Source organism: Phycomyces blakesleeanus, assembly GCF_001638985.1.
Source record: "Phycomyces blakesleeanus NRRL 1555(-) unplaced genomic scaffold PHYBLscaffold_28, whole genome shotgun sequence".
Classification (NCBI taxonomy): Eukaryota; Fungi; Mucoromycota; class Mucoromycetes; order Mucorales; family Phycomycetaceae; genus Phycomyces; species Phycomyces blakesleeanus.
In genome coordinates, this window is record NW_017265161.1 from 421544 (window position 1) to 449070 (window position 27527).

The 27527-nt window shown below is 35.4% G+C and overlaps 8 protein-coding genes across 8 annotated transcripts; 4 read left to right on the forward strand and 4 right to left on the reverse strand.

Moving 5' to 3' along the window:
* Positions 1 to 2948: 2948 nt before the first annotated feature.
* PHYBLDRAFT_56362 (hypothetical protein) lies at positions 2949 to 4051 on the reverse strand. Its single transcript, XM_018440212.1, has 4 exons — positions 3890 to 4051; positions 3784 to 3834; positions 3268 to 3667; positions 2949 to 3181 (listed from the first exon to the last, which is right to left on the reverse strand). Exons 1-4 carry the CDS (start codon positions 3991 to 3993, stop codon positions 2963 to 2965), a joined length of 774 nt encoding a protein of 257 aa, XP_018285827.1. The 5' UTR covers positions 3994 to 4051; the 3' UTR covers positions 2949 to 2962.
* A 422-nt stretch (positions 4052 to 4473) lies between these two features.
* On the reverse strand, positions 4474 to 5770 carry PHYBLDRAFT_151225 (hypothetical protein; the record flags this gene model as incomplete). The annotated part of the gene is made up of 5 exons (XM_018432630.1): positions 4474 to 4626; positions 4761 to 4895; positions 5091 to 5291; positions 5594 to 5683; positions 5762 to 5770. 5 exons carry the CDS (start codon positions 5768 to 5770, stop codon positions 4474 to 4476), a joined length of 588 nt encoding a protein of 195 aa, XP_018285826.1.
* A 4653-nt stretch (positions 5771 to 10423) lies between these two features.
* PHYBLDRAFT_160359 (hypothetical protein) lies at positions 10424 to 12074 on the reverse strand. Its single transcript, XM_018434169.1, has 4 exons — positions 11811 to 12074; positions 11441 to 11559; positions 11140 to 11325; positions 10424 to 10955 (listed from the first exon to the last, which is right to left on the reverse strand). Exons 1-4 carry the CDS (start codon positions 11955 to 11957, stop codon positions 10499 to 10501), a joined length of 909 nt encoding a protein of 302 aa, XP_018285739.1. The 5' UTR covers positions 11958 to 12074; the 3' UTR covers positions 10424 to 10498.
* A 2282-nt stretch (positions 12075 to 14356) lies between these two features.
* On the forward strand, positions 14357 to 15572 carry PHYBLDRAFT_160360 (hypothetical protein). Its single transcript, XM_018434170.1, has 6 exons — positions 14357 to 14560; positions 14659 to 14740; positions 14836 to 14987; positions 15131 to 15239; positions 15331 to 15391; positions 15466 to 15572. Exons 1-6 carry the CDS (start codon positions 14401 to 14403, stop codon positions 15538 to 15540), a joined length of 639 nt encoding a protein of 212 aa, XP_018285740.1. The 5' UTR covers positions 14357 to 14400; the 3' UTR covers positions 15541 to 15572.
* Positions 15573 to 15804: 232 nt separating this feature from the next.
* PHYBLDRAFT_151228 (hypothetical protein) lies at positions 15805 to 16577 on the reverse strand (the record flags this gene model as incomplete). Its single annotated transcript, XM_018432631.1, has 4 exons — positions 15805 to 15836; positions 15931 to 16006; positions 16107 to 16223; positions 16410 to 16577. The coding sequence occupies 4 exons, from the start codon at positions 16575 to 16577 to the stop codon at positions 15805 to 15807; spliced, it is 393 nt and encodes a 130-aa protein (XP_018285741.1).
* Positions 16578 to 18563: 1986 nt separating this feature from the next.
* PHYBLDRAFT_42205 (hypothetical protein) lies at positions 18564 to 20994 on the forward strand. Its single transcript, XM_018440176.1, has 3 exons — positions 18564 to 18621; positions 18745 to 18960; positions 19044 to 20994. The coding sequence occupies exons 1-3, from the start codon at positions 18568 to 18570 to the stop codon at positions 20757 to 20759; spliced, it is 1986 nt and encodes a 661-aa protein (XP_018285742.1). The 5' UTR covers positions 18564 to 18567; the 3' UTR covers positions 20760 to 20994.
* A 1538-nt stretch (positions 20995 to 22532) lies between these two features.
* On the forward strand, positions 22533 to 24521 carry PHYBLDRAFT_72114 (hypothetical protein; the record flags this gene model as incomplete). Its single annotated transcript, XM_018442598.1, has 1 exon — positions 22533 to 24521. One exon carries the CDS (start codon positions 22533 to 22535, stop codon positions 24519 to 24521), a length of 1989 nt encoding a protein of 662 aa, XP_018285743.1.
* Positions 24522 to 25076: 555 nt separating this feature from the next.
* Positions 25077 to 27017, forward strand: PHYBLDRAFT_174036 (hypothetical protein; the record flags this gene model as incomplete). Its single annotated transcript, XM_018437173.1, has 3 exons — positions 25077 to 26017; positions 26207 to 26592; positions 26632 to 27017. The coding sequence occupies 3 exons, from the start codon at positions 25077 to 25079 to the stop codon at positions 27015 to 27017; spliced, it is 1713 nt and encodes a 570-aa protein (XP_018285744.1).
* Between the last annotated feature and the right edge of the window lie 510 nt (positions 27018 to 27527).

Genomic DNA, 27527 nt, shown 5'->3' on the forward strand with positions numbered 1-27527 from the left:
GAACAGTAGTCAAAAAGATAAAATAAAGTGTATTTCGATTTTTTTTTTCAAAGAGTGTGCTCTCTTTTTATATTGCAACAGTTTCTGTCTACTTTATGTTGCAATATTATATGAATGACGATTCCCAACAGCAATGAAGATCCTTGACAAGGATGGAGAAATGTAGGGAATGTCGAAAGAAGATTCAAGCTATCATTAAAAAAGAATTTTTTTGTTTTGATTACGGCGCAATGAAGGTCACATTAATATACTATCCTCTCTCAACGACTGTAAGTGAACACTGGACGGTATTTAAACCCCCGTATGGGTAACAGTGTCCCTGTCAATGGGCCCTGTTATGATTCTTTTACTATCGGGTACACAAAGACTTTCTGCACCACCAATTGGTAATACCAGGTTACAAAAAAGTACAAACTGTCTGAATTACCAATTAGCATCCTTAGTTTTTAAGAAGACATAAAACGAAATAGACAATATCGTATATTTTGTATTTGTGCAGCCAATTGACTGGTAGAGAGATCCCTGAGTGTGTGAGTGTATATTGGAAAGAGGAAAGAGATATGTGTAAGAGCTTATCTGAAATATACTAACAGATTATATATATAATCCTAGAGTGACTTTTGGTATATGGATTTATCACGCGGCGTGTTATCTTAAGGATGTAATTGTCCAAGAAGAAGAGAGATCAACGAGAGAGATTTGTAGTGGACAAACAGAAAATGCGAGAGTGAGAGAGAGAGCGAGAGAGAAAGAGAGAGAGAGAGAGCGAGAGAGAAAGAGAGAGAGAGAGAGAGAGAGAGAGAGAGAGAAAGATAATTAAGGAAAGTAAGATGTTAATTGATCCATAAATATCCAGTGGATCGAATTATTTTAAAAGCACATTAAAACACATCTTGTTGCTTATAGCTCGGATCGGATTTAAGCAAAATATATCGATCCTTGCTCAGAATTATTTAACCAATTGATTGAGAAGTGTATGGTATAAGCTATATACATATATACTTTTGGAATTTACTTTATATACTAATATATTAATATGAGATATTGAAAGGCTTCATTATCTGCATGCACAAAGATATAAGGCAAAGAGTATAAGTTATTAGTTAGCTATAGAGTATAATGTCAAAGTCATTGGACTTCCATTTTTGGTTAATTAATTTCGACTTTTATATGATTGTGTACTTGTTTTAGACGGGAAGCATACTTACTTAGGAAGATAGCTTCGCCTTTTTTTTATTATAAAGCTGTTACTCAACGCATGTCCATCGCAAAAGCATTGCTGTTTATGTATATAGAATTCATAACTTCACTATGGATATGAAAGCTGTGCGCTTAGATTGCTTTTTTAGAGAGAGCTCATTAGCTTCAAATATTGTTTATAAAGAGTGAGCAACCTTATAGTTTTGCGCTTGTCTTAAGAATACACTGACCTTCACACTCAATATTCCTAAGCCATTCCTTATTGCACCGCCTATCCCCTGCCCCCTTTTCACGTACCTTAACTACACATACACACACACGCAATTCTCGACTATACACATCTTAACTACACACACACACACACGCAAACCTCAACTACACACATCTTAACTACACATATATCTCTTATAATACTTTTTTAAACCTATATAAATAAATAATATGCTTGTGATTAAGGCAAGTACATATATAAATCATTACAGCTTCTATTTGTTTTGTCTATTTAAATATAGTAAAATAAATAAGGTAAGTGAGTAGGTGGAGACCGAGTCGAATTAATTAAAGTGAAAGGCTGAAGAAGAATAAGAGTGTAGTGTAACAGCGATTTTGTTTTAAAAATATTGAGAAGGTTTTGATAGTAGAGGATTTGTGTTGTGTAAAGAGTGCAGAATAGTGAGATTGACGGAGGCAGTGTGTAGTAAATGATTTTTTTTATATGAGATGGGTTTGAGAATTAGGGTTTGTAACAATTTTATTATTATTATAGACTTGAAGATTATTGTGTGCGCCTATGAAGAGAGATTACTATGGTAGGACTTTGCGATGGGTGATTTCTGTTTGGTCTAGAACCAGTTATTTAAAGATATAGTAAAAGTCGGAAGCTTTGGAGAATATGTATGATGGGATGAGATCATTGTCACTGAAGACAGTCTTGGAAGTATAAGCATACAAGTGTTATGTGCGTGCAAAAGTTTAAAGGTAGTTCTGAGAACAGTGGTATATAGCACTTTTGATAGCGTTGTGCAGCTGGTATTGCTAGGCATAATAAAAAAAAAGAATATTGTAGTTATTGGTGTCGGTTTTTAAAGCGTTGAGAAGTTTATAGGGACACGAAAGTATGACTGAGGGCCTATTTCTTGTTCGACTCGTATATACTATGGACAGCCGTCTAAAAGATAAAACAAAGAGTATTTCTGATTTTGTATTGCGTCGATTTCTGTCCATTTTAAGTTGCAATATCATATGGACAAAGATTCTCGAACGGAATGGAGGGATGGGAGAATTTGGAGAGAGGATTCAAGTAATTGTTAAAAAGGATTTATTTTTTTCTGTTTTGGTTACGGTGCAGTAAAGGCTATTTTAATAGGGGGTTTCAACAGTTTTTAAGCTTTTAAATTTAAGCTTTGAGTTTTAAAGAAGTAACCAATAATATGTAAGAGTTTGTGTTTTAGAGTACCCTAAATGCTTATTTCAATTCTACTAGGCATGATGATAGTATGGTATAAGCTTAAAATAATAATCAAAGGTGCAAAGATGTTTGCATCAAGGCTTTATTAAATTGCAAAAAAAAACTGAGCAAAAATGTATTTAATTTAAAACTCTCGAAGATTTTCTTTCAAGAGTTTTAATCTTTTTTTTGATGGTTATAGATTAATTTCAACCAATTATATTTTGAAATTTAAACTCAAAGATTAAGTTTGAAAGCTTAAAGGACTGTTGAAACCCCCTAATATACCCTTTCCAAATATGTATATATAAAAGTTTATTGCTTCTTGGTCTTTTTGTTGGCTTCGTTTTGTGCCATTTCTTCTGGTTTCCGTTTTTGTGTTTTTGCAATGATTGGTGCAGTTGTTTGAAAGGTTTTTATATTTGTTGGGCAATATTCTTGTGGTGCAGATAATGCAGACTTCAACCATGGTGCATTAACAGGCTGGATTCCTTGTAATATTAAGCGAAGGGACTCTTCTTTATCTTGTTTAATCTAAAGAAGACGAAGAAAAATATAATATAATATAATTCGTTAATTCATTAATCAATCTATAGAGCGATACATTTAATAATATTTACCTCTACTGCAATCGCACATGCTCTACGAATACCAAGTGCAAGCGCTACCCTGGGTTCAGAACAAGGTGGCAAAGATACAATCTTGATGTTTGCAAGCGCGCACATGGATAACAGGTGAGCACACAAATGTGGGGGGTTAGCGTCTCTCTTGCAGACAAAAACAGCAGTATATGCATTTGTATCTGTATTTGTAGGTGTGGCTGATGGCTGTCCCGCACATTTGTCTTTGATCAATTTTTCGAGAAGTCGTGTAACTTGATTAACACCAACGTGAACACGATTCAGGATGTCAGGCTCAGCAGGTGGCTTCAAATCATCAGTTTTAGGTTCAACCTTTTGGGACTTTTTTTGCTTGATCAAGTGTACAGCCTTTCGGTAATGTCCAATGGGTTCAAGTGATCTAATGATCATTCAGTTTCCTTAATCACCAATAATAGTAATAACTGTATTTATTTTTATATTTTCTTTTTCTTGCTTTATTTTTATTTATTTTTCGTGGGTTTATATTTGACTTACAATAAAAGTAGCTCGGTAATCTTGTTTCCGAGATCATTATTAACAGCTGGCCTGAGAGCAAATGAGATTTCTTGGGTGGTAGAGATTAAGACGTATTCCGTCTTACCATTTGAGAATAAAAGGTGAATCCAAGACGCTCTTGTAAACTGTTCTTCTATCGTTTTGCGCTTTCTTGATAGAGTTTCCACTGAATACTTTAGCACTGGACATTGCTAAGATGCATATATATATGTGTGTATAAATATAGATATAAAGAAATAATTTAATGACCTTCTTAGAAATTAATCGTAATATAATATAAAATAAATAAATATAAAAAAGCATTAAAACTCTCCAAAAATGCTAATTTTGGCGTGACTGCCGAGAATTGAATATATGCTGTATTGCATAAAGCACTCATCACACAATCAGCATCATATAAATAACATACATATATGATAAGTAATCACAGTATAAATGAGACAGTTAGATAGATATATGGAGGTATATATTATAGAATATAAAATAGTGCGAATTATTATGAAAAAATACAACAAATTGTTCTGTAAGAGAAAATATATAAATATAAATAATAAGAATAATAATAAGAGAGATAAGAAAGACAGTAAGAGGAAAATGAATAAAGAAAACAGAAACAGAAAAAAGAGTGTGCTTTGTAATGTGTTATAAAAATCTGTACATTGTCAAGGGTTACAATACAATACAGAGCTTTTTGTGTAGACGCATGATTCCCCCAGACATTGCTGCCTTTGTCGCAGCTGTGATTACCTCATCCACAAACTGGTTTCGCTTGGCACTACACTCATAGTACTTTGCTCCAATATCCTTAGCCAGCTTATCACCCTAGTGAATCAACGGATAGTATATACATTAAAACACTTCCAAAGTATACGCCTTTACTTCATTTCCTTTTTTGCGTGTCTTCCTTCCTTCATTCCTTCTTTCTTTCTTTATGCTTTTTTCCATTTTAGACTTACTTCCTCACTGGTGATCAAGTGATGGCCAAGTGCATTCAGTTGGCCAATTCGATTCCGATCATCACGTAAATCTATCTTTGTTCCCACCAACAACTTTGGTACATTCTCGCAAAAATGGGTTACTTCTGGAAGCCACTGTAATATATATATATAAAGCAAGCAAGCAAATAAATAAATTAATAAATGAATGCATGTACAGATACATGCATATATACATACACATTGTATATTATATATTGTATATTGCATATTGTATATTATGTGTCTGTGTATTATATTTGTACACCCTCAACAGAAACTAGACAATGAACTCTATATTCACTCACTCACCCTATCTTGGACATTTGCAAATGAGGTCGGCAAATCAATGGCAAAGCAGATCAGAACAACGTCTGTTTCTGGGTAGGACAATGGTCGCAATCGATCATAGTCTTCCTGACCAGCTGTATCCCACAGGGCAAGCTCAACGTGTTTACCATTCTCTAGCTGGACGTTTGCGATATAATTTTCAAATACTGTTGGCACATAACGCTAAAAACAATAACAATATAAAAGCATACATACAAGCATATATATATGTGTGTGTGTGAGAGGGAGAGAAAGAGAGTGAGTATGTAAGAACAATGGTTTATATTTTTTCCTTTTTTTCTTGGTTTTTGGTTTTACAGATCTGGGAATAGATAGCCACCCGGATATATATATATATATATAATATTCCAACAAAGTGTGCCCATTATCAACCACAAAGATAATAATCCGTATTCCATATAAGGATAATACAAGAGGCCCCCGAGTGTTCCTGTGATTATAATCTGATATATATAGATATTTACCTCTGGAAAGGCACCGTTTTGATACACAACCAACAAACTTGTCTTTCCACATCCACCATCACCAACCACAACAAGCTTTTTCCGGGCGATCTAGAGAAGCAAAAGCCCAGTTACTAGTTTGTTTTTTTATACAAAGACGAATGCGCAGCCCTGTTTCTTTTTTTTTACCCTAGTCATGATATTATTTGTTTAAAGGTATAGATACAGGTTTCGAGCAAGAGGTTCGACGATTAATGTAGTGTGGTATAGTGTATAATATATAGTGTGTGTTTTCTTCTGACCGAGGTTGAAAAGAAAGAAAGTGAAAGTGAAAGTGAAAGAGAAAGGGGAAAGAAAAGAAGGTAACCAAGGGAATAAAAAAAGCGAGTGAGCAAAAGAGGAGAAGACCAGCTGGGATGAACAGCAGTCCAAGTATAATAGAGGACAATAGTGCCACAACCCATAAATGGTAACGAAGAAAGTTTGCGGAATAATAAGAAAAAAAAGAAAAATAGAAGAAAACCATGGTGATGACAATATTTTTATTTTTAACAATAGGGTTTCCTTGGTAACTGATTTTCCAATGAATTTGTACACCTGTAATCTTCATTATTATTTGTTTGTTCGTTTGTTTATTTGTTTATTTTTAATTATATTCCTTCATTTCAACCTTGATTTTATTTTATATTTTTAAGCACTGAAAATCTCTATTCTTAATTTGCTACTGGATATCGTCATATTTAATTTATATATATAATATATTAATATCCTCGTTACTAATTGTGAATTTTATTATATAAAAGAGAAAAAATAAAGATGAAGAAGAGATAGCGCTTTATCCTTAATAGAGAATAAGGTATACATATGTAAATATATATATATATATAATTTGAAAATAATAATAAAAATAAGAATAATAATAGTAATAATAGTAATAAAAAAATAAAGCATGTATTTTCCTCAATTCCTCTTTTGTTTTCGCCAGGCGTTACCAATAGTTGTTTTATATCAAATTCAGGCGCCACAAAAGGAGCAACAACAACAACAACAACAAAAACCAGTGTGTGCCTAGAAAGTTGTATAATACTTTAAGAGCTATAAAAGAGAAAAACACAAGCAAATAAGTAAAGGTAGATTAGATATTTGGATTGGTAATGGATAGAAACCAAAGCGTCTTTTTTTAAAAATAAAATAAAATAAAAGGAATACTTTACTCTTCAATAAAACCCATGTCCTTCATCATCACCAAAATACGCATGAGGCTGTTTTGTTCAGCATATTCACGTAACGGTGATCTGACCCCTGGTATTCTCAATACGATATCTTTCAACTGGGCATTAGGTAAAGCTGAACTCGAGAGCACCTTTACAGAATCAGGCAAGGTTCTCTATCAAATATAACAATAGTAATCAATTTTGTAAATATTTCGTATATAATATCTTATTAATTCATTCATTTATTATGTATATTTTACCTCTGTACATTTTACAAATCCATCCCACAGCTTAGGATATGCCCACACACGCTTGGAAATTAGTTTTACCAAGAGGGATAGAATGAAGTTGTTTAGGCTTTTATATACAGCAACTGTGCGGATCATCTATTAAAGAAAGAAAGAAATTAGGTGTTAGTCGGACAGCCCAGACTTATCATATAGATAAATCATTCGAAGAAAAGAAATATCCATCACTTACAGTCACCATCAATAGCAGAGGGATCTTTGGTTGCTCAACCAAGTGTTGAAGAGCAGTTGCAACATGTTTTGCCTCAAATGTGTCAGGCATAGTAAAGCAAATGTTGATAGCTAATATATATACACATTAGTTTAGTTTTTTTTAAAATAATAATAATAATAATAATAGACAATTGTTTAATATAGCAAAATAATAAAGGTTACCTTCGACTGCTTTTTGAAGAGGGACATTCTCCTCCATCTTATGGAGAGCCATGAGCAATTCGGTAGGAGCCATTGGTGTTTTGCTGCTTCCGGTACTTGAAACAATACGAGAAAACACCTTTTTTACAACCTTGCGTTGGCCTTCAGTGTTGTTCAGAAGCTCGACAATCTTTGGCAAGTTTTGACGAATATCCTCCTACAAAGAATATGCATGTATATATTGTAATAAATCGATTAGACTTTATGTCGCCATTATGAATGCTAAAGAAGAAAAAGAATAAAGTAACAAAGTCAGACTTACTTTACGAAGTCCAGAGATGATAGGTATCAGGAATTTAGCATCTAATTTTCGTTCGCGATAGATATACATCACAGCATTAACAAGTTCAGAACTTGGGCGCACTACAAACATTTTTTTATGAGGATCAGTGAATTTTTTTTTGCTACGTATATGTTGAAAATAATATCCACTCTAATGTATTCCATTATTACCAGTATCACACAAAACAACAAGAATTCGAATCACCAAAGTCTCTCCACCAGGGGGGAAGTGTCGAATGATATCAATAAGTTTTGGCGAATCCATTCCAATGGACTTGATAAGACTGTAGACATGCTGTCGAATCATACGCTGAACTCGATCAGATGCATCGATATAGATACTGAACAAACTACAGCAACAAAATACATTTAATACAAAGATTTTCACCTTTGAATAACTACTCCTTACATTATACTATTATATCTTATTGTTATTATTATTTTTGGACTTTACTTACTCATTCAACATGTCATGCTTCTTGACACAGAGAGCAAAAAATAGCTCAGAATGACGAATAACATCTGACTCGGACCACTCATTGGGTTCCTCTTCCTCTTCATCATCATCATAGTCTACTGCTCCACCTTCTTTTCCTTCTATATGAGCCGTTGAATTTTGTACATGTGGTTCTGTTGCTTGTGACCGTGGCTCTGCCATATCTGTGTCTTCGTTAGCCACTGATGCACCATTGAAATCCGAAAGTTCGGTCGGCTCTTCTTCTAGTTTTACTTTTACGCCTTCATCTTTTTTGTTGTTGAGATTTCGACTTGTATCGGTTTTATCTACTACACCTGATGTAACTTTCTTTTTGTTGTTGTTGTTGTTTTCGGCTTCCCCTCTTACTCCTACTGATTCTTCTTCTTCTTCTTCTTTTTCTTCTTCAGTTTTAACATCTTCCATCGATTCATCCTTCACAGACGACTCCCTTAACGAAGGATCTGTTGTGAGAACACGCAGCGCGTTGACCGAGAACTCTTCGACTTTTATAGAGATCACTGGGTGCTCAGGTACCCACTTCTTGACAACGACGATGCTCGTGGATCGGGTCTTGACGTCAGAGCTGATACAGAAATTCAGCAATACTTCTAGACACTGATCCCGCACAGGGGGGCGACTGGCCACAAGGTCTCTGAGGGCGGAAGCACAAGCAACAAAACGAGCCGGTTCTTTTGCCATGGTTGCACGAACGAGTTCAATGACATCAGTGTTGATCGCAGGTGCGTCCATCAATAGTCTCGAGAGCGTTTTGTCCTTGGCGTCAAGGGCAGGAATACCCTTTTCAAGAAGAAGCAGATGCCAGGTGTCGTATGAAGATGGGTAGTCTGGGTTGGTGCGCTGATGCATACGATCGCAGTAGAATTCTTCGTGTAGCCATTCTAGGGCAAGATCGTATCTAAATGTTGTATTGTTTCAAAAGCATCCACATTATTATTGTTATTACTTGCTAATATATATATATGTAGTATATAATATTCCAGATAGATATATATATCTTATATAGACAAACCTCAGTGGTAAATCTGCAACAATAAAGTCTAGCAACATCATCTTTAATTCATCTGGATTGGATTTCTGCTTGACGGTCTTTACGTCTATTTTAGTATCTTCTTCCATTGGATCTCCAATATCCATGTTTTCTCCAGCCGAGATTGCAGCCGTTCCCCAGGTACTATTACCCACACCACGTGTGAGCAGTTTTGCGACCAGTAGTAGCCACATTGTCTTGGTCGACTGATTCCATGAAGAAGTAACACGGCGTGAAGAAGATGCCGGATCTTCTGGGTTAGACTCAATTATCTGTGGTTCTAATAGAGCCTCGGCGGCAAAGATACGTTGAACAGAGAGTTTGAGCATCTCTAGCTGCTCATGTCTCTCAAGAGTGGCCGGTGCTGATAGCTCATAAGGCTGCATCTTCAATGATTGAGTTGCACGTTCCTGCGCACTTGCAAGCTGTACGCGCGGTTTTTGAATAATAGCAGGAGTAGTAGTAGATGTGGAAGCAGGTGTGGATGCTGTAGTAGCCGTTGTAGTAGTTGTGGTGGCAGTAGATGCAGCATTGGAATTGGCAGCAAAGGTAGGAGTACGAACAGCTGGGGCAGTAGGAGTAGATTGTTCCTCGATTTTTACTTTTACTGTTGGCTCTGGTGCAGGGCTCTCTTTCTTTAATCGAGGATCCTTTGGGGGTGTACGCTTAGTAAGGGCAGGCACAGGCGCTGGTCTGGGTGGCTGTACAGATGAGATAGGTGCAGGTACGGGAGCAGGAGCGAACATTGGTGCAGGTGGAGATACTGGCGCAGGTGTAGGTGCAAATCTTTGAGGTGGAGGCTGTGGTGTAGCTGAAGGCTGGTTGACTGTCGTTGGGATGTTTTTTGTAGGGTCTGAATTAGCAGTTTGGATCTAAGATTGGTTAACATAAAAAAAAAAGATGTAGAGATAGGGATAGATAGAGGGGGAAAGAGAGACAGCAGACATATGGAGTGTGTGTAGGGAAAAGGAAGAGAGAGAGAAAAGAGAGATTTTTCGATAATTTGGTTTGGTTTGGTTTGGTTTGGTTTGATTAGGATACTATTTGAAAGTAATGGTTTGGTTGTATAGTAGATATAACTATCTATCTATATATTTAAGTATCTATGGACCTAGACATTGATTTATTGATTTATTGATGTGTCTATATATCTATCTACAATTATTTATTTATTTATGATTTTTATATATGTACAAAGCTCACCATATGAATTCGCTGGCTAATTGTCTCCATTGAGATGTTCTGAAGTACAGCTACACACAGCTCTACAACCACATTCAAAGGCAAAGTAGTTACATCAAATCCAGCAAGCGGATTTGGTGGTGTCTGTGTAGGAGGTGGCCTGACTGATGGTTTTATAGATGCTCTTGCATTTTGTGAGTCTAATGATGATGATTGTTGCATGTTTGGGTTGGGTGGTTGGGATATCGGTGCTTGTTCTAATACCCTTGCCCTTTTTCCCTGTCCTCCATCATCTTTTCCTGTGAGAGAACGTTTTGACCGTCTGGCCTCTTCTGCCTCACGTTTTTCTCTTTCCCTTTGCTCTCGCGCTTGACGATTTTGGAAAATAGCCGTATTTCCTCCTACTGCTCCAAATGCACTTATAATCTCATTACGGTACTGGGCCAACTGGTCAGCCCTAAAATATATACATAAAAAATACACGTCCAAAACACAAATATATATATATGTATACGTGTATGTATATGTATATGTATAAAGTTATCATTTTTCCATTCTCCCTCTGTCTTTCTCTCTCTCTCTCTTTCTTTATTTTTTTATATATGCCTTGTATGCACAACTATTGGCCCTTTATAACTTACCGAATCATTGTAACCAAAGAAAGCCGTATTGCCTTTTCAACGTTTCGTTTTTGCGGGTTTGGCAATACTGCTGGCGAGGATTTGAAACAATTAACAAATGCAGCGGCCACTTGTCGAGCAAATTGAGGACGTTTTTTAACCAAAGGAACCAAACAACTTATGACAGCTGTCAATACAGATCCATGCCTACAGACAGAGAACACAAAGGATTAAAGATAAAATTATTACAGTACTCTATGTATTACACAATATATATATGTATATATATCACACAATACATATACCCTTACAAATGACTTACTCATCAGTTCTCTTTAGCCACTCAATCATTGTATTAAACATCTGCTTTCCTTCTTCATCCAGTTGACTCAGGTTTAGTAAGCGATGATCTGGTCGAACTAGGTAGAGCGATATATCGTCCTATCATGGTCATAATTCCGTTTATTATTTAGACATCTCTCTTAGCCTTTTTTTTTGTTTCTCTCGCTCTCTCGCTCTCACTCTGTATAAATATTTTCACTATCCACTTATTCACTAATCCACACACATATACCATATCACACATACACTATATACATATATATATATATATATATATAATATAATATAGTATTGTATAATATGGCATAATATAATATGATATAATATAATATAATATAATATTAACTCACTCGTGGTCCGTCATTCCGTTCTCTCTTTGTTTGCATGAGGATCAAGACTTGAAGACATTTTATGGCATGGATTCGTAGACCATGATTGCGATGATTTAATAATGATCCACGCACTTTGCTGATCAACGACGAAGCAGTCTGCCACATGCGAGATTCTGCTTCATTCTTACACCTTTATTGTTGTTTGTATAGATAGATATATATAGATAGATATGGATATATTGTTTTGGTATTTTGGATATTTGGTATTTTGGATTTACACACACATATATATATTAAAGAAAGAAAGAAAGAAATAAGATAAGATTAAAAGGAAAGAACAGAAAAATAGAAGACGAAAAAATGCCAAATAAAAGAAAAATTGTAATTTGTTTTCATTGATAAACTTACACTGTTTTGAAGATGTATGGTAAGACAGTGGTGAATGCGCGCGTGGCATCTTTCAAGGTCACAAGGTCATCTCTCAAAGCTTCCCCATTTTCTTCTTTTTGAAGATTAGTGCTAATCAGCTCTTCCAGAGTATCCAGGAATCCGTTTGTTGCAAAGGATTGTGCGCTTTGAGGATGTGCGAGAACCTCTTGGTCAAAGTCTCGCAGCTGTTCCAAATGGTGATCGTGATCCATAAATGTTTGTTTTTGTGTATAGTGTAGTGTAGTGTGGTGTAGCGTTCACGAACAAGTTTGTTTTTTTTTGTCTTTGTTTTTCTTTCTTCCTTCCTTTCTATTCTTCTTTTCTATAGCAGAAGCAGACACAATTGCGCGTTTTGTTTTAATAACGAAATTCATCTTTCTTTATTTTTACTATTTTTCTTCTTCTTCTTCTTTGTTCTTTCATTCTTTCATTCTTTCTTTTAATTATTTAAAGTGATAATATATACATTTACATATATATATATATATATATATATATATATGCATGTTTATATACATATATAAATGATTGTATAATGGTTGTAATGATTTGTAATAAAAATTCTAAATCTAAGTCTAAATCTAATTCTGATCCTAAGTTTTAATTTTGGATTCCATTTTCTTGTTTTTTTTTTAAAAAAAAGAATTAAATAAAGAAGAGGAAGATAGAAGATGAAGAAGATGAAGATGAAGAAGAAGAAGAATCTTGAAGGTGATCAAAGGGAGTGTAATTTATCGATTCTTACAATAGCTAAAAGTAAACAGACTGGATGTTTAGGCTCGGAAAAAGTATAGTCGGATCAATAAGAGGAGGTAATGATTATTTCCTTCCCACACTCTTTTTTTTTGGGTCCAAAAATACAATACGTTGCTTTTTGTCTGTGTCAGTGTGTGGTATGTATGTGTAGTATGTATGTGTATGTGTGTATGTGTATGTATGTGTGTGTGTATGTATGTATGCGTGTGTAGTGTGTAGTGTGTTGAGTGTCTCAACAAGTGAGTGTACAAACACAGCTAAAAAAAAGGTGCTTTTGAGCTGACAGTGAATATGATGACGTCGATATCCACATTTAGTACTTCAGATCATACAGGATACCTTTTTTTTGTTACTTCAAATATCGTATTATGTCTATGAGTAAAATATATAAGTTTTCATGTATTTCTTCAGATTAAAGTTTAACAGACATTCGATATAACTTGTATTGTACAATTCCAAAAGTATAATCAAATACTTTTATGTCAAGTGTGAATTAAATCGAATCGAATTGAATTGAATTGAATTATAAAAGCTGCTATTAATGTTTAGTCACGTTTGGGACACGACGTTTACAAATTGTATATTTTGTATATGCTGCATATAAAAAAAATAAAAATTTGACATGGTTTCTACTTAAGTACAGCTAGAAATTCCAATATATTAAATAAAGAAGTACTTTTGTTCCTGAATTAAATTATTTATATTTAAATAAAGTGATTTTACTCATACAAACTACTTTTGCGGGTTAGGGACCAGATAAAATTGCTGTGTGCCAGACAACAAGTCACTTTTTATGAGACCAGTAAATGATAAAGGTCGAAGATTCAATAAACCTAGTGCTCCAGAGAAACGTCGTGCCCGAGAGGAAAAGTGTCTGGCCCGAATAATTAGCTAATGAAAAACCAAATTATTAAACCGGGATGTTAAACTAATATGCTGAAATGCTATGCTGAAATGCTGGACCAGCTTTCCGAACTGTGCCATGAACAGGGTCCTTTTTTATGAAAGAAAAGATAAAGGTTTTACAGATATTCCGCTTATTATTCATTCTTTACTATTAAATGTTATTTATTCTATTGGTAAAATATTATATAGCTTTATAGCAAAAAAAAATTGGAAAGATCATTGAAAAGTTTCATCTAAAATACACATATATATATATATCTGGTCAAGAGCTTGGTTGATAGAAAAATGCTATATTTCTGTAAATGATAAATGATACTCAGAGTAAAAGACTATCGATTGAACAGATATCGTCATTTATTCTGACTATGAGGACACCACATGAGAAGCTTTCGTATTGGTGGAACCCAATATTATTATTATTATTATTATTATTATTATTACAAGTGTTATTATTTCTCGCCGTAAACTTTATTGTGAAACAGATTTATTATCAATACTTCTTTTTACCTTGTTTACCATGAAGTTCCTTTCGGCAATCTCACTTGTAATATCTAGTGCAGCTCTTGTTCATTCATTTCAACATGAGTTTACTGTACAAAGACCTGTACCGATCGAACTTTTTGTAATGAGCAAATGTCCAGACAAGGTCTACTGCGAATCAGTCATTGCTCAAGTCTGTGAGTAGACTTTTATTGTAGTAGTAATAATAATTCACATTTAAGCTAACAAAACAACCCAACTAACTCACTAATTTTATTTTCTATTATTTCAAAAGTGGAAGAGGTTAGAGTACCAGTAACACTATCGATTGATTATATTGGCACAACCGACAAATATGATCCTTTGAGAACTACATGGTGTGTTGGATATAAAAAAAAAGAATAAAAGGAACAAAGAGAGACACCTGTTTTGAATATATATATATATATTAATATTCATTAATACATACTAGTATGCATGGCCCTTCTGAGTGTTTGGGAAATAAGCAAGAACTATGCTTCAAACGCTTAAACCCTGATATCAAATCATGGTTTCCCTTTGACCTTTGTTTAAACAGAAATTATGATAAGATAGGAACAAGCGATAGTTTATTCAGAGCATGTGGTAAGTTGACTAAGCTGTCCCTATTAATAATATTATCATTATTGAATGGAAGAGCTATTGAATTGGTGGTGGTTCGTGATTTGTAGGAGTGTGCACATATATAATATCAATTAATAATATGTTTAATTTGCATTTTAATTTAGTTAACGAACAAGGAAAGAATGCCAATGCTGTTCATTCGTGTGCCACAAGTCAATTCGGTGCTCGTCTTTTGTCCGAATCAGTCCAGCACACAAAAAGTCTTGGTATCCGGTAAAGTTTGATTAAATGAACATATTGATTCGAACCTTTGATCAGTTGACTGATAGATGTCTATACATATATTGTATACTTGATTATATAGTAAGAGCTGTACCATTTTCATCAATCACAAATTGCGCTGTGTCAGGGACGGCGAGTGGAAGGTTAATATTAGTATTTTTGTTTATTTTTAAAGAAAAACTATAAGAATAAGAATATTAACAAGCTTTTTTTGTAGGACTGTGAAGGAGGATACAAGGTCTCTGACTTTGTACAGACCATTGAAGATTCCTACTATCAAAATGAAGTCTAGAAAATAAAAATAAAATTGACCATATGAGAATCACATAGGAATATTGCACAAAATTTATGTGAGAAAAAAAAAGAGAAAACCCAAGTTTTGGAGCAAGAAAATATAAATATTGGATATATTTTTGCTTTATTTAATAATATTATTGTTTCATTTATATACAAGTAGAATGACAGAGAATAAGGGAGGGATACTATCATTGGAATTGGGAGAGATAGTGGTAGTGGTAGTGGTAATGGCTGTGGCGGGTGGGATGACTTGGTTGGTTTATACAATGAGATTCAAGACTTGAACAAGTGCTACAATATAAATATATAAACATGAAATAAAATAAAATAAAATAAATAATTAGCCTTAGTTTCTTTCATATGAGCAAAATAAATAAAAACTTACCTCCACCAAGAAATGTGAATGCAATTAAAGCCATTGCCCAGTAGGTAATAGGGATCTTGAACTTGTTTTTTGGTTTCTTTAAAGAAAAAGTTAATTAGTTAGCTTATAATTATTTCATAATTATTGTTATTAGGTAGTTAATCTTTCTAATATATTTATCTATAGTATTTATTTACCAAGCTAGTCTTGACATGGCCACGTTTGTTGACGTTGGACTGGTAGGCAGCATTCTTTTGACGGAGGGTGGGAACAGTAGCCTTTGATAGATATGTTGGTGAGACACTGTGGGTAGACTTGCAGCAGTTTAATCAGGAGGAGGAGGGTTGATACTTACCATTGTAAATACAATAAAGATAGAATGAAAATAGAAAAGAATAAGAATAAGAATAAAAGGCTGATGATGACTTTATTAATTCCTTTTTAAAATAAAATAGGAAAAAAAATATCAATAATAATTCATAATTAATTGATCGAGGTACCTCATTAATATAAGCAACCGTGCGTGAACGAGGCAATCGTTGATTGGCTATATTTACAGCATATCCATTTAAGTCGAAGAAACCAAGTTGGGCCAATAAGAAAAGAAATTTCTCATTGGCCCAACCTGGTTTCTTCGACTGTAAAAAATGATAATCACGTTTTGACATTCCGCTTTTCGTACCCTTTAACATTTTTCTCTTGTGTGTACCACATCATCTTTTTGTATGTGCTTGCCACGTTTCCATTTCATTTCCACTAAATAATATTGAGTAAGTGATTATGCTAGTGTGACCATTAAGTCTTATGAATCTCTTGTAATAGTACTTTTGTAAATTATTTGAGCGTGTATTTCTTTAAATTTTTCTTTACTCAAAACCGTGAGCATATTTTAAGTATAGTAAAAAGATTCCAAAATTGCATGCAAAGCGTAATTATAAGTTCTGCACAATCTTTGTTCTTTATTTATTTTTTATTTTGGTATATGAATTTGCATATTTCTACCGTGTATGCTCAAATGAACAGCAAAACAAGAATTTTGAATTGACATTATTATTATTTTGAAATTACAAAAGATCTTGTCTTGTCTTGGTTATTAAATGCGCACACCAGTAACAGTAAATAGCCAAATACACAAAACTACTCTAGACAAAACAGAGTTTCTACAAGTGGTCGAATTGACGAAGCAAAATTTAATCCAGCATTTTCCTCAAAAATAAAAATAAAAAAGTAGTATTATTCTAAATCAAGAGGTCATTAATGGAACTGAATTATATATATCTTTTTTTTTGTCCAAGAAATCACTCTAAAATAACCTTTTTTCAGCAGGTATTTATTTATAAGAAATAGGCTTAGAATTAACGATTTCTACGATGAATATACATACGTACATGTAGACATCTATTAAAAAAATAATATTTTTTTATAAAATATACCTGTTTCGAAAATAAAACAAAAAGAAGCTTTGGCGCTTAAAATATACTTGGCATTTAAACCTCAGTGAATAGCACAAATGATAATATTTTAATAGTTTATCTGGAATTTAATTTACAGCTACTTCTATTTTACTTTCTTCCTTTTGAAATATCGATTGTTCTATTTTACAAATACAGTATTTCAGTTTACATTCTTCTTCCTCCTCTTCTTCCTCTACTTCTTTTTATTTTTGATCCCAACTCTGAAATACTTTTTAACCAATTGGATAAGCCAATTGATATATATATGTGGTCAATGTGTTTCACTTTTGTTGTTTCTTTTCTTCATTAAACAGCTCCTCCATCTCTTGACTCATGTTATAATTAAATCACCGTTTTATCGCCTAATCATTTTTCCGAGCCTTAAATGAATCTTACAGAAAAAGAAGGAAAGCAAAATGATTTTTTTTTTTAAAAAAAAAATTGTTCCCATGGCGACACATCTCGGATATTTCTGGTTTGCTGTCAGATTGGATAAAATGTTATTTTATTTTTTTATTTTTTCGTATTCTCGGATTAAATTTGCGTATTTTTAATTATTTTTTGCGTTTTGTTTTTCATAGTAGCGAAAATATATAGGGATTGGAGTAGACATTAGGTTTCTGTTGATAAAGCTTGATTCAATATGTACATCCAAAATACATTTATTTGCAAAGAAAATTCTCCTCAACATAATTGAGCCTATTAAATCAACTATAAGAACAGCTTATAAAAAGAATATCATAGTAGAGCTTCTTTTTTTTTCAAAGAAAAAAAGTTAAAAACAATTGTTTCAAAATGTAGTTCGATTAGATAGCCTTGGTTGTTAGCAACAGATCCAATCTTCGGGTAAACCTTACCATTAATAATAAAAAGAAAAAGAAAAGACGGACCAATAAAAAAGCAAGAAAAAAAAAATAGACTCTGTTTTATTATTATTTTGGGCTTCGTGGACGTATATAGAAAGTACAAAATGACTTGCAAAACTCTGTTCTAGTGGGTTCTTAGTTTGGCGGGGGTATAAACTCAAATTCTACCCTGGCAAATCTCGAGAAGTAAAATCCGTACCTGGCTTCTCTGCGATTCTTTTTTATTCCAGAGCTTGGCTTGAATTTTTTTTTCCCTATTGGTATAAAAACTGTTGACTTCCATCGATTTCTCTTTTTTTTTTAGTTTTGGAATCCTTTGTTATTTTTCTATCCTCGACATGTACAACTTAGCCAAGTCCACTCGCCGTGCCATTCCAGCACTCGCTCGCTCCGTAAGTAGAACGAACCTCTTTCAATACAGACAACAATCCTCTTCTCTATTTCTCCTTCTTTTTGCTATCATTATTTATTATGCATATATAAAAATAATATATTAATTAATATAATTATATTAGAACGGCGTCATGGCCACTCTGGCTCGCCCTTACAGCTCCAAGATCAACGGTCCCGTTATCGGTATCGATTTGGGAACCACCAACTCTTGCGTCTCTGTCATGGAAGGCAAGAACCCCAAGGTTATCGAGAATGCTGAAGGTGCACGCACTACACCTTCCATTGTTGCCTTTACCAAGGATGGTGAACTTTTGGTTGGTCAGGCTGCTAAGCGTCAGGTAATATATCTATATATAAGAGGAAGTAATAAAGATATAATGGGAGAATATATATACTCATATGTATGGAAACTATTATCTAGGCTGTCGTAAACTCTCAAAACACTGTCTATGCTACCAAGCGTTTGATCGGCCGTCAATTCAAGGATCCCGCTGTTCAGGCTGATTTGAAGGCTGTCTCTTACAAGATCATCCCTCACTCCAACGGTGATGCTTGGGTTGAGGCCCAGGGTAAGAAGTACTCTCCTTCCCAGATTGGTGCCTTTGTGTTGGGCAAGATGAAGGAAACTGCCGAGGGTTTCTTGGGCAAGAAGACCCAGCATGCCGTTGTCACCGTACCCGCCTACTTCAACGATTCCCAGCGTCAGGCTACCAAGGACGCCGGTAAGATTGCCGGTCTCGATGTTCTGCGTGTCATCAACGAGCCTACTGCTGCTGCCTTGGCTTACGGTTTGGATAAGTCTGGCGACAAGACCATTGCCGTTTATGATCTCGGAGGTGGAACTTTCGATATCTCGGTGCTTGAAATCCAAAACGGTGTGTTTGAGGTCAAATCGACCAATGGTGACACCGCCCTTGGTGGTGAGGACTTTGATTCACACCTCGTCCGTTGGGTTCTCGAGGACTTCAAGAAAGAGTCCGGTCTTGATCTCTCCAACGACCGCATGGCCATTCAACGTGTCCGTGAGGCTTGCGAGAAGGCCAAGATCGAGCTGTCTTCTACCGTCCAGACCGACATCAACCTTCCTTACATCACTGCCGATGCCTCTGGCCCCAAGCACATCAACACCAAGTTGACCCGTGCCAAGTTTGAGACCATCGTTGGCGAGCTTGTCCAGCGTACAATCCCCCCCTGTCAGAAGGCCATTAAGGATGCCGGTATCACCAGCAAGGACATCGGAGATGTCATTTTGGTCGGTGGTATGAGCCGCATGCCCAAGGTTGTCGAGACCGTCAAGAGTGTATTTGGCCGTGAGCCCAGTAAGTCGGTTAACCCTGATGAGGCTGTTGCCATGGGTGCTGCTATCCAGGGTGGTGTTTTGGCCGGTTCTGTCACCGATATTCTTTTGTTGGATGTCACCCCTCTCTCACTCGGTATCGAGACTCTCGGTGGCGTCTTCACCCGTCTCATCAACCGCAACACCACCATCCCCACCAAGAAGGCCCAGGTCTTCTCAACTGCTGCCGATGGCCAGAGCCAGGTCCAGGTCCGTGTCTTCCAGGGTGAGCGTGAGTTGTGCCGTGACAACAAGTTGTTGGGTGACTTCAACTTGACCGGTATCCCCCCAGCCCCCAAGGGTGTTCCCCAGATCCAGGTCGAGTTCGACATTGATGCCGATGGTATTGTCAACGTCAGCGCCAAGGACAAGGCTACCAACCGCGACCACTCCATGACCATTGCTGCCTCTTCTGGTTTGAGCAACGACGAGATTGAGAACATGATCCACCAGGCTGAGGCCAATGCCGAGACCGATCGTGCCCGCCGTGAGACCATTGAGATGGCCAACCGTGCCGATTCTGTCATGTCCGAGACCGAGAAGGCCATGGATGACTTTAAGGAGCAGCTTGACAAGGCCGAGGCCGATAAGCTCAAGGAAAAGATCGTTGCTCTCCGTGTCGAGGCATTGAAGGCTCAGTCGGGCGATGATTCCGTCAAGCCCGAAGAGCTCAAGACCAAGATCGATGAACTCCAGAGCAGCTCTCTCAAGTTATTTGAGTTGGTTTACAAGAACCGCGCCGCACAGAACGACAATACCGGAAACACTGATTCCAACTCTTCTTCCTCCAACCCCCAGTAAAATCAATCAGCCATAGATTTTTTTTCCCTTTTTTTTTTTAAAAAAAAAGTATTTGTATAGAAGAACTCTTGTGAGTTTATACTTTTAAAATTCCTGTTAATAATCACCACCCCTTTCACACCAGAGAAGAAGAAAAAGAAGAATATACGGCTTATTTTGCCTTTCTTTCTTTTTCTTTTTCTTTTTTACATTATTTTACCCTGAGCACACATTTAGCCATAAATATATATATAACAAAAAGAAGTCAATCAAACTATTAATAAATGTCATAAATGTTGTATCATATCCATTCAAAAACAACCGCAAAAAGACTGTTAAATTTAAAGAATAATGAAGTTTTACATGTATGGTTTTGATAGAAAGTTTAAGTTTTGTGGCCCAAGTGCATAAAAAATTATGTCAAACAATGCAGCCAGCTTTGCAATTATCATAATTGGCAGCAATCCTACGGGGACGACGTTTTTATCTAACCAGATTAATTAATTCTGACTACCTGTCCGAAGCCCTATGTCTTTAATCCTTCAGGGCAAAATGTTGTATCCTGTAAGTTATACAATATACTCATATCAACAATAGCCAGTTATTCAGAATATTATGAGTTATTGCCATTAAATTGGGGCAGGGTCTTATTGGATATCGTGCTGATTGATTATAAAACCTGTCATTCGCACAGTTGGATTAGTCTTTTGGTGCATAGACTTTTTAGTGTCCGACATTTAAACAGCTGGTAGAGTGGTGGAAATATCGATCTTGTTACTTTTAAATCTAAGGATACCTATACAAATATTGATCTGTTTCTAGGCAGACAAGGACTGATCATAATGAATCTGCACTATACATAACTTCACTTAGTAGAAAAAAATAATACATTTTTAATTTTTTTTTTGAAGTGCAGGCCCTAAAAAAATAGTTGGCCTCAAACATGAATTTATGGTGCAAATATCCAAATCTTTATTAGTAAATGGTTTTTTTAGAGTGAAAAAGAAAAGACATTTTGGTCAATATTTAAGTAATAAAGCTCAAACAAAGCTTTTATAGTGGGTCGCAATATCTCTTACTAGGTTACTTAAGTACATAAAAAGTATTTGCTAAAAACAAAGTGGATATATAGCTGGTTTTTGATATTTAATTTGTCGTTTTGATCAAAATTATCCTTTTTTTTATTAGACAAATCTTCATTTCATCAATAATTTCGACGGTATTCAAGGTATACTTTACATGTACTTTCAGTGTTGCTGTTGCTTTTAAGTGAAATTAGCTAAGATTTTAGGCGAATATATGAAAGCTTGGTCAAACAAAAAAGGTTAATATTGAAAGTGTCAAATAGGTAGAGATAGATGAGAAGAAAATATCACCGAATATGGTTGACCTATAGGTACACTATATATCCAAAAGAGTGCAGCTAAACAAGGAAAGAGAAGATATGGTGAAGTAGAAAGAGAGAAAGAGGCATGGAAAACATCTATAAACTAAAGAAAAATGAAAGAATAATCCAACCCACCTAAAGTGATACTTTGAGACGGATGAGTAGACTGGACCCTGACCATAGGGAAAATAAACTCTATTTACAAATAAGCCTCAAGAGTCAATCAATGAATGGTACACAAGTCAAACCTGGTGATCAAAGACTTATAATGTTGATGTATCAAACGGTAGAAAGAGACACAAGCCCATCATAGTCGTAAAGCTATTACCTTTTCTTTTTCCTATCTCTCTCGCGCACACACGTTTATTCTCTCGCTCTTATTATTACTTGTTAATCTTATTTCTATAATGTCAATAACTACATTGCCCAATGAAATCTTTCTTCGCATTACAAGAAATCTCTCAAAGAAAGATGTTGATTCCGTAAATCTTACTTGCAAAGCTTTAAATGGATATCTCAAAACAGCTACTTGGAAAACTATCAGAATAAACGACGTCTCAATTATTTTTAATGCACTTCCTACAACAGCATACCAGACACTTTTATATCAGTATGGGCACCTCACGAAAGAATTACGTTTAGAGACCTTTGATCCAGATGAAAACTGGACACTTGATTCACTACAGCAAACCTTTCCAAATCTACGATATCTCCGTATATATGGAAATTATCTGCCAACCTGCGGCACCAGTACCAAAGTAAACCATACCAAATGGCAATATTTGATCGAGTTAGATTGCAATGTATTCGTTCGTCCCAGCAAAATGTCAATAATAGAAATGATAAATAAGAAAGATCTCCAAATATTCAATGAACTAGAAAATATGTTTTGTTTTGTGAATCGTGTGGAGAAGCTACATCTGTACAATATCAACAATCAGGTGTATTCAGTACATCCTTTGGATATTGTGGAGACGGTCCATAAATATTTTAAACAACTGAAAACATTTGGGACAGACATCACGCCCATCCCTTTTGAAGGCCAATATTGGGTGCGTGCTACAGGATCTCTACCAGAAGAACAATTGACTTGGCTCACTTTACGACCTTGCGATATGAAAATTCGATGGCTAGCCTACTTTGCTAGGAAATATCCAAATCTGCGTACCCTTGAACTGGAAAGAGTTTCTCACGACTATACAAATTTTTATCATATACAAGGAAGACATCAGCATCCTGTCTTGGAAACGGTCGAATTTGATGGCATTCAACACCCGTTTTCTTGCTTGCAAAGAATAAAAATATCCTCGACTGCTCTAAGTTATCAATTTTGTGCTGCGTTTTGGAAAACACTTAAAAAACTCGACATCCCCCTCAAGCATGTATCATACGATGATTCAGATATCTGCCATTATGACTCTAGAGCTGCTTACACGTTTTTCTACTCTCTTGATTTAGTCGAATCTAATCTTGAAGTGTGCCTGAATTCGTGTCCCAAATTTATGGAGACTTTTACTTACAAAGGGCTACGTAATATAGGTATACGACAAGCAGGTCCACATGTTAGATTTGAAATCCATCCTGTCCTTGTTAACCTTCATATTGAAGATTCTATATTGCCAATCCATCTTGACGTTGTTTTGAATCGTTGTTCTGCTCTCAGAAAAATACGGCTAGTTCACACAAATATATCCATCAGGTCAGAGACATCAGGAGGACCAATGATGCATGGGCTTGAGATAGCTGAGCTCAGATCATCAATTATGACAGCAAGCGTACTCGAATACATGTCTTACAATTGCAGAAACCTAAACTATCTCAACATAAAATACTCAACTGTACATGGGACAATATCTAGAACAACTGGAATTATGGATATCGACATGACCTATACAAGCTTTAAGACGCTTTATATTCGTTGTCTAGTCTTAAAGCCATCTGAAGAAAATGAAAATAATTTTGGTAGCCGTGACGAAGCTAAACTGGTGGCCATTTCTCAAGAAGAACCAGACCACAATACAAATGATAGTATTTCAGGTGTGCTTTTAGATCCACCTTTTCAGCACCAAGGAAAAAATGATAAGAACAAAAAAATATGGATCTACACAAAGGGTATACTCCCACGCGGACAATACAAAGAAGATACAAGGCGCCTGAACAAGGAAGAGGCTGAACAAGCTGAAGATTATTTTCAAAACTATGCAACGAACGAGGCTTTGTCCGAAGAGAGAAGGAATGCTATTTTTGACAAGCTATTTATCGAAATGAATCATATTAATGTTCCCTTTCAATATACGTACATAAGGTGTAAGAAGCTAGTTAGCTATACCTTGGGAACCCGTTGGAAAGAAAGAGAGTCGGATAGTTTTTGGGATGATTTGTACGAATCTCTTTAGTTGAATATACTTCTTGCTAATATATATGTATATGTTTTAAAAAAATGGACATAAATACCTAAACACTATATTTTTTTATTTGGATTTTTGACAATTACATGTAGCATATTAAGTGGCTAAAGCTTTCAGAAAAAAAAACAAGATTAAATAGGCATAGAAGAACTTTGCATAGAGAGCATCGAATAAAGAGAAAGCAGTAGTGTCAACAGATATGTGGGAAAAGAGGCTAAGTATCGGAGAAGTATAAAATATAATCTAGCTTGTAGGAGGCTTTGGCGAAATAAGCAATTGAAGGGAAATCCCTCGAGTTAATGTTGTCCGAATTATAGCCATACTAACTTGATTAAAATTAGAATGTAAAACGGACAACATTTATGTCTGAATACAAAAAGCTATAGGTGACAAACAACTAAAGCTGATGATAAATGAACCCATTATTGCTTACGCCTTTGAAATTGTAGATACACCTAAACACTTTACGGGTATAAAGCTAATTAGTTTCTTTTTGTCTCTCTTTCTCCTTCTCTTTCTAAACTTCTCTATCTATATTCTATCATGTCAATAACAAAACTTTCCACTGAAATATTTCTTCGAATTACGGGTTTTCTGTCAAAGAAAGACATTGATTCTGTAAATCTTTCTTGCAAAGATTTAAATGGATATCTTGAAGAAACCACTTGGAAAAAAATTGCTTTGAACGATATTTCCCTGCGTGTAAATGAATTCCCTCCAACCGTTTACCAGGCTCTTTTATACCAGTATGGATATCTCACAAAAGAATTATATCTGAAAACCAAAGGTCCTGATGATAATTGGTCAATTCAATCCCTTCAGTACATTTTCCCGAATCTGCAATGTCTCCGCCTATATGGATCATGCCTGCCTACTTGCGATAACAGTACCAAATTAGAATGTACCAACTGGAAATATTTAGTCGAGTTTGATTGCAGTGTGTCTTCTAGTTGCAAAAATGATCCATACACCTACGAAGACTTGGTTAAAATTTTTCCTTTTGTGCATCGTATTGAGAAATTGCGTATATACCGTACCCGAAATAGGGTGTTCCATGAGCACACCTTGGACTTTATGCAGACCATTCATGATAACTTTAAACGCTTGAAAACATTACAGACGGACCTCAAGCTTGTCCCTTTTGAAACAGACGATTTGCAACGAATTACAAAAGTTGACCCGTCAGATGAGTTGACCTGTTTCGTTTTACAGGCTAACTTTCTAAAAATGCAATGGCTAGGATATTTTACTAGAAAGTATCCGAATATACGCATACTTGAATTTAAAGATGTATTTTATAAGGCTATGAAGCCAGAAAATGTACCAAGTCAACTGGTCTTGGAACCCATCAAATTTCAAGGAATCGAACACCCGTTTTCTCACTTGGAGCAAATAACCATATCTTCAGCGGCTATAAGCCTTAAATTTACTGTCACACTTTGGAAATCCATTGAACGCCTTGATATTCCTCTCAAGCACATATAGTACGACGAATCGGGTATTAAGAATCCTCATTCACAGATTTCCTTCAGGCAACTTGACTCACTTGGTTTAGTCGAGCCTAATCTTGAAATGTGCCTTAATTCGTGCCCCAAATTCTTGGAAACTTTTGCTTACAAAGGGCTACGTCTTATGTTTATACGACATACACGTCCACATGTCAAGTTTAACAGCCATCCTGCTCTTGTTGACCTTCAAATTGAAAATTCAATATTACCGATCCATCTTGATGTTGTTCTGAACTTCTGTCCGTCACTTAAGAAACTACGACTTGTAGATTCGGATATATCTATCGGGGCAGAAACATTAGAAAAACCAACGATGCATGGACTTCAGATCGTCGAAATCAAGGGATTCTTTGTGTCAAAAAGTGTTTTCGAATACGTATCTTACAATTGTAGAAGCCTAGATTATATGAACATGAAATGCCCATTTCTACATAGGCCTATATCCGAACGATCACGGATCATAAATATCGACATGTCCTTCTCGAACCTTAAGGCACTCTATGTCTGTGTGAAAAGGCTTATTCCACCGAATGAGAATCACGACGGTTCCAGTAACGATTAGGCCAATTTTGTGATTATAATTTCTCGAGAGGAGTCAGACGAGGACGCACATGGGGATTCAAATGTGCCTTTGACTTTAGCTCCTCACGAAAAAGTACAAAACAACAAAAGCAGGACGTTTATTTACGCAACTATGAGTCATCAAGACAAAATACTTAAGCTAGATACGTCGTATCTAACCCAGGAAGAGATCGAAGAATTTGAATATCATCTCCACAGCTATACAATCAATGATGGTTTATCTCATAAAGGAATGGATAAACTTATCGACCGAGTATTCATCGATAGAAATACTACCTATCCCCTCAGATACATTCACATAAGGTGCCGAAATATAGCTGATTTCTTTCTGGAGGATATAGATGGATTAATTGGGTTTGGCTCTTCTTGGGATAAACTGTATAAATCTATCTAGTTGAACACACGTTTTTCTAAACATATCTATGAATAAAATTAAACATACTGGTTCTATTCTTTTTCTTTTTCTTGCTATGATCTAATAATAATAACAATCTCTGCTGGTTTATTACAATACTTCTTTAATTTGTAAACCTTATTTTGACTTACTAGTAGCTTCAATTCATTAGATCTTGTTAACAAATCAAGTGTAGTAGAGAATAAAGGATCATGAAATATATATTCTTGTAATAGGCGCTTTAAAATCGCTTGGATCGATATGTATAAATAAATAGTTGTTCAGCAGCATGAATATTTCACTGTTAGATTCCATTCTGCTTCTTTCTTTCTCTGATGAACCACTTTACACAAAGAAACTATGCTTTGGAGAGAGTTAATATATATACGGAAACTCGACCAATAAAAAGCAAGGTCTGGTAAATCAAAGTAAAGGCATTTCTAGTATGTAAGTATTTGATATTTTCGCCAATAGCCAATGACTGCAAGAGATCCAAAAGATGAAAATGCT

What these genes read in the sequence shown, in the direction of transcription:
- PHYBLDRAFT_56362 (XM_018440212.1), bottom strand. Translation starts at nt 3,993, where the DNA reads ATGTCCAGTGCTAAAGTATTCAGTGGAAACTCTATCAAGAAAGCGCAA. An exon ending in ATTACCGAGCTACTTTTATT is followed by an intron (nt 3,668 to 3,783) that starts GTAAGTCAAATA and finishes AATGATCATTAG; the next exon opens with ATCACTTGAACCCATTGGAC. An exon ending in CATGTGCGATTGCAGTAGAG is followed by an intron (nt 3,182 to 3,267) that starts GTAAATATTATT and finishes CGTCTTCTTTAG; the next exon opens with ATTAAACAAGATAAAGAAGA.
- PHYBLDRAFT_160359 (XM_018434169.1), bottom strand. Translation starts at nt 11,957, where the DNA reads ATGTGGCAGACTGCTTCGTCGTTGATCAGCAAAGTGCGTGGATCATTA. An exon ending in AACGGAATGACGGACCACGA is followed by an intron (nt 11,560 to 11,810) that starts GTGAGTTAATAT and finishes TGACCATGATAG; the next exon opens with GACGATATATCGCTCTACCT. An exon ending in TGGCTAAAGAGAACTGATGA is followed by an intron (nt 11,326 to 11,440) that starts GTAAGTCATTTG and finishes CTCTGTCTGTAG; the next exon opens with GCATGGATCTGTATTGACAG.
- PHYBLDRAFT_160360 (XM_018434170.1), top strand. Translation starts at nt 14,401, where the DNA reads ATGAAGTTCCTTTCGGCAATCTCACTTGTAATATCTAGTGCAGCTCTT. An exon ending in ATCAGTCATTGCTCAAGTCT is followed by an intron (nt 14,561 to 14,658) that starts GTGAGTAGACTT and finishes TTATTTCAAAAG; the next exon opens with TGGAAGAGGTTAGAGTACCA. An exon ending in TAGTTTATTCAGAGCATGTG is followed by an intron (nt 14,988 to 15,130) that starts GTAAGTTGACTA and finishes ATTTTAATTTAG; the next exon opens with TTAACGAACAAGGAAAGAAT.
- PHYBLDRAFT_42205 (XM_018440176.1), top strand. Translation starts at nt 18,568, where the DNA reads ATGTACAACTTAGCCAAGTCCACTCGCCGTGCCATTCCAGCACTCGCT. An exon ending in TTCCAGCACTCGCTCGCTCC is followed by an intron (nt 18,622 to 18,744) that starts GTAAGTAGAACG and finishes TAATTATATTAG; the next exon opens with AACGGCGTCATGGCCACTCT. An exon ending in GTCAGGCTGCTAAGCGTCAG is followed by an intron (nt 18,961 to 19,043) that starts GTAATATATCTA and finishes ACTATTATCTAG; the next exon opens with GCTGTCGTAAACTCTCAAAA.